The sequence below is a fragment of the Spermophilus citellus genome (assembly GCF_964194105.1).
Source record: "Spermophilus citellus genome assembly, chromosome: 6".
In the NCBI taxonomy this organism is placed as follows: domain Eukaryota; kingdom Metazoa; phylum Chordata; class Mammalia; order Rodentia; family Sciuridae; genus Spermophilus; species Spermophilus citellus.
In genome coordinates, this window is record NC_138187.1 from 11,100,400 (window position 1) to 11,117,729 (window position 17,330).

General features: G+C 41.6%; 1 protein-coding gene across 1 annotated transcript in view; it reads left to right on the top strand.

Moving 5' to 3' along the window:
- BFAR (bifunctional apoptosis regulator) overlaps nucleotides 1–17,263 on the top strand; it is a 35,468-nt gene extending 18,205 nt beyond the window's left edge. Inside the window, exons 2-8 of the mRNA XM_081297951.1 lie at nucleotides 1,260–1,593; nucleotides 4,021–4,225; nucleotides 4,887–5,056; nucleotides 8,098–8,242; nucleotides 11,483–11,656; nucleotides 13,172–13,374; nucleotides 15,558–17,263. Coding sequence (XP_081154077.1) covers nucleotides 1,334–1,593; nucleotides 4,021–4,225; nucleotides 4,887–5,056; nucleotides 8,098–8,242; nucleotides 11,483–11,656; nucleotides 13,172–13,374; nucleotides 15,558–15,750 — 1,350 coding nt within the window. The 5' untranslated portion in view covers nucleotides 1,260–1,333 and the 3' untranslated portion in view covers nucleotides 15,751–17,263. The remainder of the gene's footprint in view (nucleotides 1–1,259; nucleotides 1,594–4,020; nucleotides 4,226–4,886; nucleotides 5,057–8,097; nucleotides 8,243–11,482; nucleotides 11,657–13,171; nucleotides 13,375–15,557) is intronic.
- The last annotated feature ends 67 nt before the right edge of the window (nucleotides 17,264–17,330 follow it).

Genomic DNA, 17,330 nt, shown 5'->3' on the forward strand with positions numbered 1-17,330 from the left:
GATATAATCTATGCATGTGTAATTTTGTCAAAATGGATTCCACAGTCATGTATAACTAAAAATCAATTAAAAATAATAATCTAAACCACAATAATGAGAGGGAGAAACTCTTACCACAACACCAGAAAGAGTAAGAACAATCATTTCTCTAGCCTCTTTTCTTTACTGTCTAGTCCTCATAAGAAGGCTTGAAGGTCCATGAGCTGTTAGCCACATTCCACAGTTGAGGAAATGGCTCAGAGAGCTCAGTCACTTGTGCAGAGACAGAGCTGGGGAGTTGAGGTTCTAACTCCAAGGCCTTTGCTTTCGTGCTGCGTGGGATCTCCAGATGAGCATGAAAAGAGAATGCTCCATTGACGTTTGCATATTTTGCAACATTAGAGTGTTTCTGTGGCACCAAACTGACAAATCCAGAGGGCACAGTACACATGTTCTGGTTGATTTGGGGAAAGAGGGGATATCAAATCATGGGAAGTTGGCCTGGCTAGGGCACCTGAAAACAGGGCTTCCCTTACTCCCTGGAATTGCTCTAGTAAAGCCCCTGGAATCAAGTATTTATGAAATAATAATTGCCTCATAAAAAGGCAAGTTGTTGTAGACAAAGTATTTCATTTACTTGATGTAGATGTGTTGTTCCCAGCTCCAGACATTTTATTGGACCAGGAAGCTAGTTACTGAAAATCATACCCTAGAAAGGACTTTTGAAATGTAATTGGAATCCTGAGGTAATCCTAGCGCATGCAGGTTGCCTGTGGGCAACTTCTTGAGACCCTGTCTCCAAATAAAAAGAACTGGGATGTAGTTCAGTGGTCAAGCTCCCCTGGATTCAATCCTCAGCACCCTCCCCAAAAAAGAGAGTGAGTATTGGATGGGATGATGGAGGAGCTGAGAATGCTGAGGCAAAAAAACACCCTACATTTTGAAAGGACATTAGTAAAAAGATCCTGAGTTCTGTGGTCTACCACAACTATACTTCATCACACATTGAAAGTTATGATGAATAAAACAGAAAATGTAGTTCCCTGGTAGAGTACTTGCCAACATGTGTTCAATTCCCAGCATCCCCAAAAATATAAAAATTGGAGCTTTGGACTAGAGGTCAATGATAGATCATTAGTCTATCATGAGCAAGACACAGGGTTCAAGCCCCAGCACTGCAAAACATAAGTAAAATAAAAGCAGAAGTTAGAGCTTTAATATAGTGACAGTAACCTCCAACAACTACCGTTTGTTGTGTTTTTACTGCTTTTTTCCCCTAGATTTGATGATGCCTTGCTGCCATCTCCGAAGTCTGAAGTTTTCTGTGTTTGTGGGTCCCAGAATTTGCTGAAAGATGGAAGAGCCTCAGAAAAATGATGCCACCACAGTGGGCCCGGAAGATGACCCTCTCAAAAGCACAGGACCTCAGATTTCCGTTAGTGAATTTTCCTGCCATTGCTGTTATGACATCCTGATTAACCCAACCACCTTGAACTGTGGGCACAGCTTCTGCCGGCACTGCCTTGCTTTATGGTGGGTGTCTTCAAAGAAAACAGAGTGTCCGGAATGCAGAGAAAAATGGGAAGGTTTCCCCAAAGTCAACATTCTCCTCAGGTATGTCGGGATTGCCTGGGTAGCGCAGCTGCTGCAGTGTGGTTTCTTAGTGGCAGTGGGCATGTTTGAAAAGCCTGCAGGCTTGGAGCTGTCCATGGTGGTCATTCTGGATCTGCTAGACTGAGAGTCAGGGAGCTCAGGACCTGAAAATCCAAATTCCCTTCCACACAGCTGACTGCCATTGGTCTATCCTTTATTCCACATTCCAAACTGCCCTCCTGTCTATCTATTTATTTATCTTTAATTTTGAGCAGGGTTTCACTAAATTGCAGAGGCTGGCCTTTCAGAGTCACTGCCTAGCTTGGTTTATATTTATTCTGAATGAAGAAACAAAATAAATTCTGGTTGTTACACCATTGCTTATAGTCCTATGTTATATAATACTTACTGATTTTTTTCATTACCGAGAACATCCTAATAGACAAAATGGTGACATCATACAGTTATGATTAACTGATATTGATTTTCAGAATCTTTAAATAAACTCTGTGCCCATCATCACATTAATTGAGTTTCTCACACATGGCCAATTGGAGGACCTTTCAGGTAGCTGGTTCTCTCCTCCTTCTCTACAGTGATAAAGTCCTGTGAGGCCTTCCAGGCGTGTCTGGCTTCCTCAGGATTCCCCTCTTCTGTAGCCTTAACAGTGTGTCCAGCCATCTTGATATCAACAGAGTAACAGAATGCTTCATGAAATCATTAACCCTGCATCCTCTTTTTTTTTTTCTGTTCCTGTCAGCTTTGCTTTACCTAAAGGTTAATTTTAAATAGAAGGATGGGTCTCTGATTTTGTGTGATTAAAAATGAAAAGAAGCAGGGCACCATGGTGCATGCCTGTAATCCCAGTGGCTCAAGAGGCTGAGACGGGAGGATCTCTAGTTCAAAAGCAAGGTGCTAAGTAACTCAGTGAGACCCTGTCTCTAAATAAAATATAAAATAGGGCTGTGGATGTGGCTCGGTGGTCACGTGCCCCTGAGTTCAATCCCCAGTACCAAAAAAGAAAATGAAAAGAGCCAGCCCTCCCGTAAAACCTTGTGTGGGCCTTTTCTTCCTACTGAACTTTGCTTTTTTCCCTCCTCATAAACTAATCTTTAATGACATAAGTAATGCATATATACATTCATTATTTTCATTCTTTTAAGCAGAGAAATATTGGAATATTTTCAATCAAGCCAAAGACCCCTTTGGCCTTTTCTCCCCCGTTTTAGACCTTTTCTTCTTTTTCCCCAGAGTAATTTTATTTATGACTTAGTTGTTGTTTCTTTCATATTTTTAAAAATACTTTTGGAGATGGGGATACAGCTCAGTTGTAAGGTAGATAAATTTGAGACATACATAACATTGAATAAAAACAGTATATTGAAGAACCACCCAGATAGTACGCCACTGAAGTGAGAAAACATTTGTATTTTCTATTAGCACATATGTGTTTATTTTTTTTTTTTAAGAAAGAGTGAGAGAGGAGAGAGAGAGAATTTTTAATATTTATTTATTTTTTTAGTTCTTGGCGGACACAACATCTTTGTTGGTATGTGATGCTGAGGATTGAACCCGGGCCGCACGCATGCCAGGCGAGCGCACTACCGCTTGAGCCACATCCCCAGCCCCGGGAAACGAATTCTTAAAAATCAAATTAAAATGACTCCAAAGAGAGTCAAGTGTTAAAAACTCAGTGATGGGGAATGACTAAGGTGGGAGGTGGAACAACAGGGCAACCTGGCAGCCTGGCAGACGCCACTCCTGACAGTGGCTAGTACCATCAACACCTGGTATTTACATAACCCCATACAGAGACATGTATGTAAATAAATGAATGCACAAACAAACATAAACATAGGTCTATTTAGTACAATTGTATTTTTAGTTTATGTAAAAAATTATATATATATTAAAAAAATATATATATATATATAAAAATGGACACAAAACCTTGAGCTACATCCCCAGCCCCCGCACATATGTTTAAAAGTATTTTTTTGTTGTTGTTATTGGGCTGGGGACTGAACCCAGGGCTTGTGGCATGCGAGGCAAGCACTGTTTTGCTTTGTTTGTCTTTGTTTTTTGGAGGGTATTGGTAATTGAACCCAGGAGGGCTTTACCACTGAGCTAGATTTCCATTTACTTTTTTAATTTTTTGAGACAGTGTCTCACTGAATTGCCCAGGCTGGCCTTGAACTTGGTGATCATCCTGCCTGAGCCTCCTGAGTCCCTAGGATTACAGGCATGTGCCGCCTCATCTGGCCATTTAGCAATTGTTTCTAGTGTTTTACCATCAGATCTATATAGCAGGTATTTTTGTCCTTCTCCTAGGCATCTGATCATTATTAAATGTTGGCTATTGGTTTTATTTTGGCCTTATATTTAATTTCATCATTATATTTAATTTCATCAAACACTTGTCTTGTGATTTTCCTCTCTTCTCCGTAGGGATGCCATTGAAAAGTTATTTCCTGATGCTATTAGGATGAGATTTGAAGACATTCGACAGAACAATGACATAGTCCAAAGTCTCGCAGCCTTTCAAAAATATGGGAATGATCAGATCCCTTTAACTCCCAACACGGGCCGAGTGAATCAGCAGAGAGGAGGGGGCTTCTTTTCTGGAGTGCTCACAGCTTTAACTGGAGTGGCAGTAAGTCTGTCTCTGTTCCTCTGTGCTCCCCACCCCCATTTCCACTGCAGTCAGTTCTGATTTCTCGTAAACCATTGATGACTGATGACGTACGTGACCGTGTGTGACACACTGTATACATTGAAACCTGCTGGGCCATGTGATTTCTTCAGGAATGTGGCTTACTCAAGTAGGCCACATAATAGTGCCCAGTAAATGTTAGCTCTGTGCTGTCCAGTCCTCCTCATGACCTCTGCAACAGCTGAGGGCACAGGGCAAAAAGGGGGCAGAACTGGAGTTTGAGACCACGTCTGGCTGGCTGAAACAGTTGTAAGAACACACCACTTCATTAGGTATTTTTAAGTTCCATGTTGCGAAGACCTAAATGTTTTTCCTATAGAAAAGGCACAAGTCAGTTTTGCTGGTGAGTCAAGGATGCATCTGCTTCTAGGCACCCTGCACTCAGTTCTCTTCTGACCCCTGTTCCCTCACTGCTCCACAGTGAGCAGAGACATGAGTCCAAGGACAGTTTTGCCCTCCGGTTCTCCATGGTGGTGGCATTGTCCCTCCTCCCTGTACACAGCTGGTATCATTCCTTCAGGCTCACCTGCCAGCCCTGTCCTGGGCTCCTACACTCAGAAACTGGCCTCTCCTGTTCTAAGGTCCCTGTCCCTTTCCCTAGGTGGTCCTGCTTGTGTATCACTGGAGCAGCAGGGAATCTGAGCATGACCTCCTGGTCCATAAGGCTGTGGCCAAATGGACAGCGGAAGAAGTTGTCCTCTGGCTGGAGCAGCTGGGCCCATGGGCCTCTCTCTACAGAAACAGGTTTTTGTCTGAAAGAGTGAATGGAAGGTGAGGAGCATATTTTCTGACACGCCATGGATATTTTTGGCAAAAGCTTCATTGAAGTCAGGTACGGTGGCATCTGCCTATAATCCCAGCAACTTGGGAGGCTGAGGCAGGAGGATCGCCAGTTCAAAGCCAGCCTCAGCAACAGCAAGACCCTGAACAACTCAGTGAGACCCTGTTTTTAAATAAAATAAAATAAGTCTGGGGATGTGGCTCAGTGGTTGAGTGACCCTGAGTTCAATGCCCAGTACCAAAAGAAAAAGAAAAGGCCTTGGGCTGGGGATGTGGCTCAAGCGGTAGCGCGCTCGCCTGGCGTGCGTGTGACCCAGGTTCGATCCTCAGCTCCACATACCAACAAAGATGTTGTGTCCGCCGAGAACTAAAAAATAAAAAAACTCTCTCTCTCTCTCTCTCTCTCTCTCTCTCCCCTCTCTCACTCTCTCTTTAAAAAAAAAAAAAAAAAGAAAAGAAAAAGAAAAGGCCTCATTGAGATAGAATACACATGTCATAAATTTCACCCCTCTTTTTTTTTTTTTTTTTTTTTGGTGGTGCTGGGATTGAACCCAGGACCTTATGCGTGCAAGGCAACCACTCTATCCCCAGCTCAAATTTACCCATTTATAATGAATACAATACAGTTGGTAGTTTTTCCATGTATTCATAGATAGGTTTAACTATCACCACAGTATAGTTTTAGAACATTTTCCTGACCCCAAAAAGAAAGCTCCTATCCTTTAGTGACTCCTTATTTCTCCCTCTCTAATCCCCTGGAAAACACTGTTCAATTTTTTGTCTCCAAAAATGGATTTATCTTTTCTGAACTTTTCTTGTAAATGAAGTCATAGAATATGTGGCCTTTTGTGTTTGGCTTTTCACTTAGCATGATGTTTTCAAGGATCACCCTGATGTAGCACATATTAGTGCTTTATTCCTTTTCATGTCTAATAAATGCTTTATTGTATGGATAGACCAAATTTTCTTCATCTGTTCTTCAGTCGATGCACATTTGGGTTGACTCTGTTTTGGGCTATCATGAATACTGCTGCCATGATGATTCATGTGCAAGTTTTTGTGGGGACATATATTTTCCATACCCCAAGTGGAATGTCTGGGTCATAGACTAACTCTGTTTTTACCTTTTTAAGGAACTCTCAAAACTATTTTTCACAGAGGCTATACTATTTTATGTCAGTGACATTTTATTTATTTATTTATTTTTTTGCTTCCTGATTATAAAAGTAGCATATATTTTTAAAAAATAATATAGGGTTATATGATTTTTTAAATTATTTTTTCGGGTGTCAATGGACCTTTATTTTTATTTATTTGCATGTGATGCTGAGAATTGAACCCAGTGCCTCACACATGCTAGGCAAGCACTCTACCACTGAGCCACAACCCCAGCCTGGATTATATGATATTGAAAATAAAATATCCTTTAATCCTGTTCTTCAGAGAAAACTACTGTTATTATATTGCTAGATATCTGACCAAAATATTTTTGGAGGGTGAGGGGTGATAGGGATTGAACCCAGAGCCTTGCACATGCTAAGCATTGTACTCTGCCACAAGCTCCACCCCACCCTCAGATTTTTTCAGTGTTTATATAGATATAAACACTGAAAAAAATCTGATTATAAAAGTAGCATATTTTTTAAAAATTAAAATAAAGGTTTTGTGTCCATTTTTTACATATATATAATTTTTTACATAAACTAAAAATACAATTGTACTAAATAGACCTATGTTTATGTTTGTTTGTGCATTCATTTATTTACATACATGTCTCTGTATGGGGTTATGTAAATACCAGGTGTTGATGGTACTAGCCACTGTCAGGAGTGGCGTCTGCCAGGCTGCCAGGTTGCCCTGTTGCTCCACCTCCCACCTTAGTCATTCCCCATCACTGAGTTTTTAACACTTGACTCTCTTTGGAGTCATTTTAATTTGATTTTTAAGAATTCGTTTCCCGGGGCTGGGGATGTAGCTCAAGCGGTAGTGCGCTCACCTGGCATGCGTGCGGCCCGGGTTCAATCCTCAGCACCACATACCAACAAAGATGTTGTGTCCGCCGAGAACTAAAAAATAAATATTAAAAATTCTCTCCCTCCCTCTCTCTCTCTCTCTCTCTCTCTCTCTCTCTCTCTCTCTCTCTCTCTTTAAAAAAAAAAAAAAAATTTGTTTCCCAGGATGGGGTTGAGACTCAGTGGTAGAATGCTTGCTTTGCATGCATGGAGTACTGGCTTCGATCCTCAGCACCATAAATATAAAGTAAAGATATTATGTCCATTTACAACTAAAAATGAAAACATTAAAAACAAAAAGAAGAAGAATAAAAGAAAGAATTTGTTTCCTAGGCTGGGGTTGTGGCTCAGTGGTGAACCACTTGCCTCACATATGTGAGGAACTGGGTTCGATTCTCAGCACCATGTATAAATAAATTAAAAAATAAAATAAAGATATTGTGTCCATCTACAACTAAAAAAAAAAAAAAAGAATTAGTTTCCCTTGGGGCTGGGATTGTGGCTCAGTGGTAGATCGTGCACATGCGAGGCCCTGGGTTCAATCCTCAGCACCACATAAAAATAAATAAATAAAACAAAGATATTTAAAAAAAAAAAAAGAATTCATTTCCCACTGGGCATGATGGCACACACCTGTAATCCCAGTGGCTGGGGAGGCTGAGGCAGGAGGATCACAGATTCAAAGCCAGCCTCCGAAACTTGGTGAAGCCCTAAGCAATTTAGCAAGACTCTGTCTCTTATAAAAAGGGGCTTGGGTTGTGGCTAAGTACCCCTGGGTTCATACCTAGCACCAAAAAAAAAAAAAAAAAGATCCCCCCAAATTGTATCGGTAATGATTTATGAAATTTTTAAATGTATTTATATAGTAACTGGCAAATAGTAGTCACTCAGTTATTTGCTGTTATTAATACTGCTACATCTATGTAAGCTTAAAGTGTTGTCATTGATAAATGGGACTCAGTGTGGAAAATTTGCTTCCAGTATGTGATCTCAAGAGAAATCTACCTCACCCCTCCACAGATTGCTTTTAACTTTGACAGAGGAAGAATTTTCAAGGGCGCCATATACTATAGAAAACAGCAGCCACAGAAGAGCCATCCTCATGGAGCTGGAGCGTGTCAAGGCACTAGGTGTGAAGCCCCCCCAGAATCTCTGGGAATATAAGGTAAACTATTTATTCTTTTAATAGAAAAAGTATAGAGTACAACATAGCAATCGTGTATATACCCAGTGCTTAACTTAAGAAAGAAAATGGCAAAGGCACAGTTGAAGTCCCTAACACCCCACCCTCTCTAGAAGCAACTGTGCTCTTGCAGTGGGTGCCATGGATCCTTCCAGAGCTTGTTTTCTTTCTGTCTACTATGGTGGTGTCCACAAGCAGCAGGAGCATTGTTTTACATGCTTGAACCTTAATGCAAGAGGTATGAATTTTGAGCAGACCCTTCTGCAAGTAGCTTTCGTCTCTGTGACTCTAGTTCCCGCTCTTTTTCTCTTTTGTTCAGTCTTCCATTGGACACGTGTGGTGATTTGTGCATGGACACTGCAAGAATTTCCATTTTTGCTATTAGAAGCAGTTCTGCCTGACACTCCTAGGAAGTTCTTAGGCTTATATACAGGAGTTTATGATATATGTTGAGGAGCAGAATTATTAGGTCACAAGTAATGCCCACCTTCATCCTTACTAGACATTGAGAAATAGATATTCAACATAACTATACCAACTGGTTCTTCACAGACAGGATTCAGTAACTACTGTACTGTAAAGGGAGTATAGTGCAGTATATCTGGAATTTACCAGCTCATACCCTAAAAAAAACATCTTGGAGAAAAATATCTAATAGCCAGTGAACTTAGAGGGGAAATGCTCACTCAAAGTTGAACAGAGTACAAACTAAAGTAGTCAGAAGACTTGGGCTTTTTTTCCCTTGTGTCATTATCAAGGTTGAGAACATTTCATACGAAGAAAGAGGCACTCTGAGTTCTGGTGATCATGAACAGTTGCAATTCTCTGGGGAAATTTTATCATTAACATTACAATTTAAACTACACCTGGTCTCGATCTGTCATTTCATTTCTCTGAATTTGGAATGTAGCAAGACTCTGGGGCCACTTGCTGAGGCTTATAGGCTCCCCAAGGACACACTGACTGCAGGAACACAAGCAAGTACCCACACAACTCTTTGTGCCTCTTTCTTCCTCAATAAAATGACCTCAGCAATTGTTCATTGCAGCATCATTGGTTAGCAGCACTTAGAAAATAGCCCAAGTCCCTATCATTAGGGATAGGTTAAATAAATGAGTCACAGATATTCAAGCTCCCATTCATAAAGGAGGAGGTGACTGTGCTAATGAGGGAGGAGAACTGGGGTGTGGCTCGGGAGTAGAGTCTAGCATGCCATGAGGCCCTAGATTCTACCACAATGCAAAAATGAAGAAGGAAGAGGATGTTCAACTTGTATTGATTGCTAACTAAAAGAAAAGCACATTAGAAAATATCTGCATGTGTATCTACACATACGTTTGCATATAATAGAAAAATCTAGAAAGATATCCAAACTTTGTTTTTCTGTTTTTGATGCTAAGAATGGAACATAAGGCTTCGTGCATGCCAAGCAAGCCATCTCCCACTGAGCTACATTCTCAGCCCCCAACTATTGAAAGTGGCTTTGTCTGGAGAATAAAATCAGATGGGAGGGGAAATTCTGTCAGCTAATCATCTCTGCATCATTTGAGGAAAAAAAAAACTACTTTTACTGTGTGCATTTATTGCCTTTTTAAAAAACTTATTTCAAACTTTTTAAAGAACAGGTATGGAGTTCCTGAGGTGGAAAGTTTGTTTTGTATTGTTTATTTTTAATTTAAAAAACCCTACTTCTTTTTTATCATAAACTATTAATTCAGCTAATATAGTTAAACCATAGACTTTATGTAGCCAATATTGGTCCTAGCATGGCTTTTAATACTGACATGACATTTCTGACCCTCTAAATATGAACACACAGTGACCATCTAATTAAAATATGTACACGTGCTCTTAATATTAACCAGAACAAAGGGAAATTTATTTTGGCACAGGCATCTGCCACTGTATCTGGCAAGTGAAAGACTAGAAAAAAAGATACAATATGTCTGTCACTCCCAGAAGTTTCCTCCTGACCCTTTGAAAGCCTTCCCTCCCTCTACTCTCCATTCTAATAGGTGTACAGTTGTCTCTACTGTCATTTTAATATGCATTAAACCAATGACATTAACCATCTTTCACCTCTTACTTGCCATACTTATATCTTCTTTGGTGAAGTGTCCATTTTTTTTAAAAACATGTATTTTTTAATTGTAGTTGGACACAATACTTTTATTTTATTTATTTTTATGTGGTGCTGAGGATCGAACCCAGGGCCTTGCACATGCTAGGCAAGCATTCTACCGCTGAGCCACAACTCCCACCCTTAAGTGTCCATTTTATTTGATGCTACTAAGAGTCAAATAAATTGAATCATTTCTAAAGTTTTTTAATTAGGAAAAAATAAATGTTTATTCACTATAATAAAATTTTGAAAGATTTACAGAAGTGAAGAAATTGCCCATAATCAACACAATTAGCATTGCAGTTTGTTCTCTTTTCTCTTAGTCTATCCTATGAATAGTTTTAAAAAGCCCTTTTGTTTGTTGATTCATGTAACATGTATTGACTGTGTGTTGAAAGCCAGGTGCTCCTCATCAAGGGACTACAGACCTTAGTAAGACCCTGCTGTCCTGCTGTCCTGGTGCTAACACCAGCAAGATCATTTTGCTACATATCCATGAGTCTTTTTTCACCTAACTTTGTTAGCATTATCTAAAGCATCTTATACTCTTTTATTTTTTATTTTTTATTGCTGAATTGCTGAGGCTGGCCTTGCACTTGGATACTCCTGCCAATCCCAAATCCCTAGGATTACAGGCATGTGCCACCGTGACTGGCTCATACTCACATTTTAATGAACATTTGAATTCCATGCATAATATCTCATGTGCTTTGCTTAGGGCTCAGATATCTGTGGTTTTAACTGTTAACACACAGCGCAACATGAAATGTGAAGCCTTCTCTAGTTAAAAGATTATTTTCATTAAGTGGTGTCCACTTACAGATTGGTTAACTTAAACATTTAAGACTGATATATTTTGCCAATCTGCTTTCCCAAAAGGTGTTCTAAGCTTCTCAACAGCCCCCAGTAGAGACTGGATTTTTCTACAGAGTAGCCCAACAGATGGATTACTTGACCTCTTCCTGCCATTCATTCACCCATTGTTTGTGCACACCATGCAGAAAGGCTGATGGCAAAGGACACAAGACCACTGAAGGAGCACAGGTGGGGAGCTGGCCACTGTGGTTGTAATGGCCCTGTGCCTGCCTTGTCCTCTGCAGGCCGTGAACCCAGGCAGGTCCCTGTTCCTGCTGTATGCCCTCAAGAGCTCCCCGAGACTTGGTCTGCTGTACCTGTACCTGTTTGACTACACAGATACCTTCCTGCCCTTCATCCACACCATCTGCCCTCTGCAGGAAGACAGCTCTGGGGAGGACATCGTCACCAAGCTTCTGGTAGGTCTGCAGAGTGCCTGGAGTGGAATCGGAGCTGTGGCTGTAGGCTGTCAAGGAAGAGCAACCGATAACTAGCCTTCAGTGAATTTTGCAGGGAGAGCCCCTGCCAAAGAAAGTGAAGTAAGACTTTCCCCACACCCAGAAACCCATTTAGTTTTTTGCATTGCATAGCCAGAGGGGTAACCCTCTGGACTTAAAATATTCCTTAAAAAAAAAAAGCAATTTCTTGTCTCCTGACAGGACCCCAAAAGGATGGTTACCTGTCCTTCCACAAGACAGGATTCATATGTGCCTTACTGTTCACTAGGGTGATTTCTCCCTGTTTAGTTGGTCATTTGAGAGTAGTCCTTTGCTTTGCTTCCCATAGGGCTAATCCTTCTGATCTGTTTGTATTAAAAAGTGTCATGGGTATAGGAATTGTTATATATAATCCATACCTGTCCAATATTGAAGCAATTTCAAAATCTCCAAAGAACCTTTTTAAACACTACCTTCACCCAAGTGACTTCAGCCTTGAAGGCAGTTTTTAGGTTTTGTTTTTAAAAGGTTTTTTTACAGTGTTAGGGATTTAGCCCAGGGTCTTGCGCATGCTACATAGTCACTCTACCACTGAGCTACCCCCAGTCCTTAAATGTAGTTTAAAACCTGAGCAATGAATTTACACAGTATTTCCTCTATACTCAGTTTCCAGCTGTTATCTCTCAACTCGGAGCACAGAAATTGTAAAATGTTTCCCTTTTAACAAGTTGTAACAATCCATACTTGGTCAGCAAGCTATTTTTTTATTAATATTTTTAGTTGTAGATAGACACAATACCTTTATTTATTTTTATGTGGTGCTGAGAATTGAACCCAGTGCATCACATGTGGTAGGCCAATGCTCTATCACTGAGCTACAACCCCAGCCCAATAAGCTATCTTTTTTATTTGCAAATGTTTATAATTGAAAACTTAGCCAAGTGCAGTGGCACGCACCTGCAATTCCAGCAACTTAACAAACCCTTTCTCAAAATAAAAAGGGCTGGGATACAGCTCTATGATAAGGCATTCCCAAGTTTAATCCCCAGTATTGCAAAACACACACACAAATCCAAAAAATTACTTTCTTAAGGTATGTAGATGTCTGTTTTTAATTTCCCTGCTCTGTTATTCTACCACAGCTAAGATGTCAAATTTAGGAAGTGTTTTGAGTTGTCCACACAGTGACAAAAGAGTAAAACGCTGGTTAATTTAAAGTCATTTCAACTCTATTGCTCATAACACATAACACATGCCTGTCTAGATATAACTTCTGAGCTTCCATGTTATGTAACAAGCACCCCAGATCAACCTTTTTGGTAACAATTAACTACTTTAAGGTTCATTATTATAAGAGAATTTGATGGCTGAAATTATTATTTTACATTGTTAGGTTCTTATGTATGTGTGTGTTTTAACAAACATGACGCTCCTTGATTAATCTTGTATCAAAATCAGTCCACATGATTTTTGTGTCTGGGTGTGTTCTTTTTTGAGGATCTGAGAGAGCCCACTTGGAAACAGTGGAGGGAATTCCTCGTCAAATACTCCTTCCTCCCATACCAGCTGATTGCTGAATTTGCCTGGGACTGGCTGGAGGTCCACTACTGGACATCACGGTTTCTCATTGTTAACGCCATGCTACTCTCGGTTTTGGAGTTATTTTCTTTTTGGAGGATCTGGTCAAGAAGTGAGCTCAAGTAAGTGTGTTTCTATGTAGAAGAGGGTTGAAGCAACAGGGCTGGGAAAGAAACAATAAGTAGGGGAAAGGTCTTCAAAGCATTTCACATAGTTGAAAAAGGAAAAAAATTCCTTCTTCTACCAAGACTCTTCAGACTCTGGTTTGAGAAATACTGCATGTGCAGTGAATAGGAAAATCACCTGTTTAGGAGGTGGGGGTTCTTTGTGTTCATTGTTATTAAAGTGTTTTCGTATATATCTTATTCCCACATAATAACAGATCATGTTGTTATTCAACTTTCTGTGGCTATGACAAAATACCTAAGGGAGAAAAACAACTTAAAGAAAGAAAGATTTATTTTGGATCATGGTTTCAGTCCATAGTCAGCTGGCTTCATTGCTCTCAGGCCCATGGTGAGGCAGAAACAACATGGTAGAAGGGTGTGGCAGAGAAAAGCTGCTCATATATGGTAGCCAGGAAGCAGAGTGAGAGAGGCATGGACAAGAGGGACCCAGGCCAAGATGTAGCCTCCAAGGGCATGCTACCAAGGACTCACCCTTCAACCATGTCCCATCTCCTATAATTTCTGCCACCTCCAATAGCTCTGAATCCATCAATGGATTAATCTGTTGATGAGCTCATGATTCAATCACTTCCCAAAAGCCTCACCTCTGAATATTGCTGCACTGAAACCAAGCCTTCAACCTGTGAGTCTCTAATTCTATTCCAGATCCAAACCACAATTCCCATAGGGTGTGTATATGTGAAGGATTTTACTAATTAAGGAATAAGCAAGTGAGAAGAAGAGGGTCCTTTGTGGAAAACAGTAGTATGTTAGAACATAGACCTGTTAGGGAATTCTGTAGGCATGCATCTGACCATGCTCTGCCACCAACTGGGACAAGAATAGCTTCTAGATTGATTCAGGAAATGAGAGCATTAGACGAGACAGTCTCTGGTTGCAAGTGACAAAAACTAGCCTAAATTGGCTTTCCTAAAACAGAAGTGCCCATTCAGGGCAGCAGGTGGGATTGGCCCCAGAGACCCAGGTGCTGTCCTCAGGCTGACTGTCTCCCTCTCCTGGTGCTATTCTTTCCTTTAATTTAGCCTGTCATTGGCTCTTCTCACATTGCTCCAGACTTTGGTTGGACCACCTTACCAGCCTCCCCCTGGTGGGATGGAAGCCCTTCTTTCCCCGTGACACTTGTAACAAGTCTCAGGGCCCATGTGCCTTTGCTCTGGTTGGCCCAGCCTGGAGCCCATGTGCAGGACTTTCCTTGTTCAGGCTCAGGCATGTGTTTACCCCACAGCTAGTAGCTGGTTCCACCCTGACCCATCACTCCACATGGAAAGAATAGAGGAAGGAGGGCTGAGGTGTGGCAAAGTGTGTGGCATGCTTCAGGCAATCTCCAGTACCCCCTGCCCACCCAGAATAGGAAGACTAGGGGAGGGAAAGCAAAACTCAGAAGCTTATCCCAGAAGGGGACAAATACTGAGTAGACAGAAGTAATACATCTGCTACTTCCTTTCATCCCAACATCCATGACTTGCAGGATTCTCAACATCATCAGTCAGAAGCAGCCAAATAAATGGCTCTGGGAATCTGCCAGGAATCCCTCGTGGATTTTTATTCAGCAAACTCATTTATTCATGCAGAGAGTATGCATATTCATGACCCTGCTACACCCCTGGCTCTCTGTGGGACCCTGCATATCTTTTGGTAAAAATACAACAGTCTATACTAAGAACCTACAGCCTCGAAAAGAAAGTATGTATGTTAAGAAACTCATAGAAGGGCTGGGGTTGGGCTCAGTGGTACAGCACTTGCCTCAAATGTGTGAGGTGCTGGGTTCGATCCTCAGCACCACACAAAAATAAATAAATAAAGATATTGTGTCCATCTACAACTAAAAAAAATCTAAAAATAAATAAATAAAAAGAAAGAAAGAAACACATAAAAGTGGGATGGCGATGGAACGGCTCAGGTTCCAGGTGTGTGGTGCGAGGACCAGGCAGCAGTGCCCCGAGGAAGCACCCATAGTCTGTTCCTGGGAGCCAAAAAGGAGTTGGTTGTGCAAAGGTGTGTCTCAGGCCCTTCGGACAGAAGACAAGGTCTCTGTGGGCCAGAGACGTGGAGAGTGCAACCCAGACCTAAGCCCTTGAGCACTGAACTGCCCTGAACCATTTCTTTTGTCTTTTCAGGACACTTCCTCAGAGGATGTGGAGCCATTTTTGGAAAGTGTCAACACAGGGGCTTTTTGTGGCCATGTTCTGGCCCCTCATCCCCCAGTTTGTGTGCAACTGTTTGTTTTACTGGGCCCTGTATTTCAACCCAATCATTAACATTGATCTCGTGGTTAAGGAAGTTCGAAGACTGGAAACGCAAGTGTTGTGACTGGCACTGTCCGGGCTCTGAGCGGGTCCTCCAGTCTCCCCAGTGCCTGAGCGGATGCTTTGGAGGGTGAGGGAAGAGGAGATTTCCTGTTTCTACCCCTGGTAAACAAGGTGCTGCTTTGTAGGACAAAGGCTTCAACCAGGTCCTCTCTTCTCTGCCTATGGCACACCATGGCAGCAGACTAACACCCCAGTACCTGGAGGACTGTCTGTAGCCCACACAGCCGCCGCCTCACAGGGACCTGGCTGGCTCAGGCCACCATGGCTGGCAGGACTCAGGGTCCTCAGAGGACACAGTGTGGGTGACGTCAGAAGGCCACCACATCGGCATCTCCCTCCCTGCCTCAGTTAATGACAGGTTCCTAGAGCCAAGACTAGGCTTGTTTGGGCCAGGCCTGTCCTTTAGTCAAGTTTAGGAAGACAGAGATAGGGTTTTTGTCATAGGCATAAAAAGTTACACATTTAAAAAAAAAAAAAGGGAAAACCCAGAATCCAATCAACAATTCTGTCTCCTTGGGTAGTTGCTGGATTTCAGAGGAAACCTCTAAAATGATTCAGTTTGAGATTAGAATGATGGTCGGCTTTTCCTCACTGTTTTTTTGTCATTGTTATTGTTGGTTTGTTTGTTTTCTGTTTGGGATGGGGCTCCCTTTCTCTGAGCTGGGGCTTGAGTGGCTATCGGGCAGCACCCAGAGCTCCCCTCAGGCTAAGCTGCATCAGGCTGCTTAAAGGCATTGCTTTGGGGTTTTGTTTTGTTTTTCAGAATTTAATCTGTAATATCCAGGATAGACTCTGCATTCATGCATTGAAGGAAACATTTTATAAATTGACCTCACACTGTATAATGTGTAATCTTTATTGTCCTCTTGTGGTATGTGAGCAGCTGGCATAATTATACCGAGTGCTGTAATTGTACACACAGAGTGGGAGGAAGGGCGGCCTTTGTTTTCCTCAGTGTGAAAACTGCAGGTGTGAAGTGTGAGCTGTGGACTGCCTGGAGAGGAAAACTTGCATCCACAGTGTGGGGGAGCTCCATGAACCATTCATTAACCCCTTCCACCCTTAAGTGAAGATTTCACTCAAACTTTTCATCTTAAAGTTTGGAGAAATTACTTGAAATAAAAATAAAAGATTTTTATACAGATAAATGCTCTGTATGGGGGAAAAAAAACTGGTTGTTTAGGAAACACAAATTCACATGCCCAATATAATCTGCTAGTCCTACTAAAGTCTCAGGCTTGGGGCTGGGGATGTGGCTCAAGCGGTAGCGCGCTCGCCTGGCATGCGTGCGGCCCCGGTTCGATCCTCAGCACCACATACAAAACGAAGATGTTGTGTCTGCCGAAAAAATTAAAAATAAATATTAAAATTCTCTCTAAAAAAAATTAAAAAAAAAAATAAAGTCTCAGGCTTCATGCAGACCCACATTGAGCCAAGGTGTCTTCTGTGGAAAGAGGGAGAATGTTCTTCCTTGTTTGCTCATCAGGCACCAGGGCTGCCTAACCTTTTTATACTCTGAATGCCAGAGACACTAAGGGACCCACAGTGTGTACATCCCTGGCCCTATGGGGTTACTGGTAT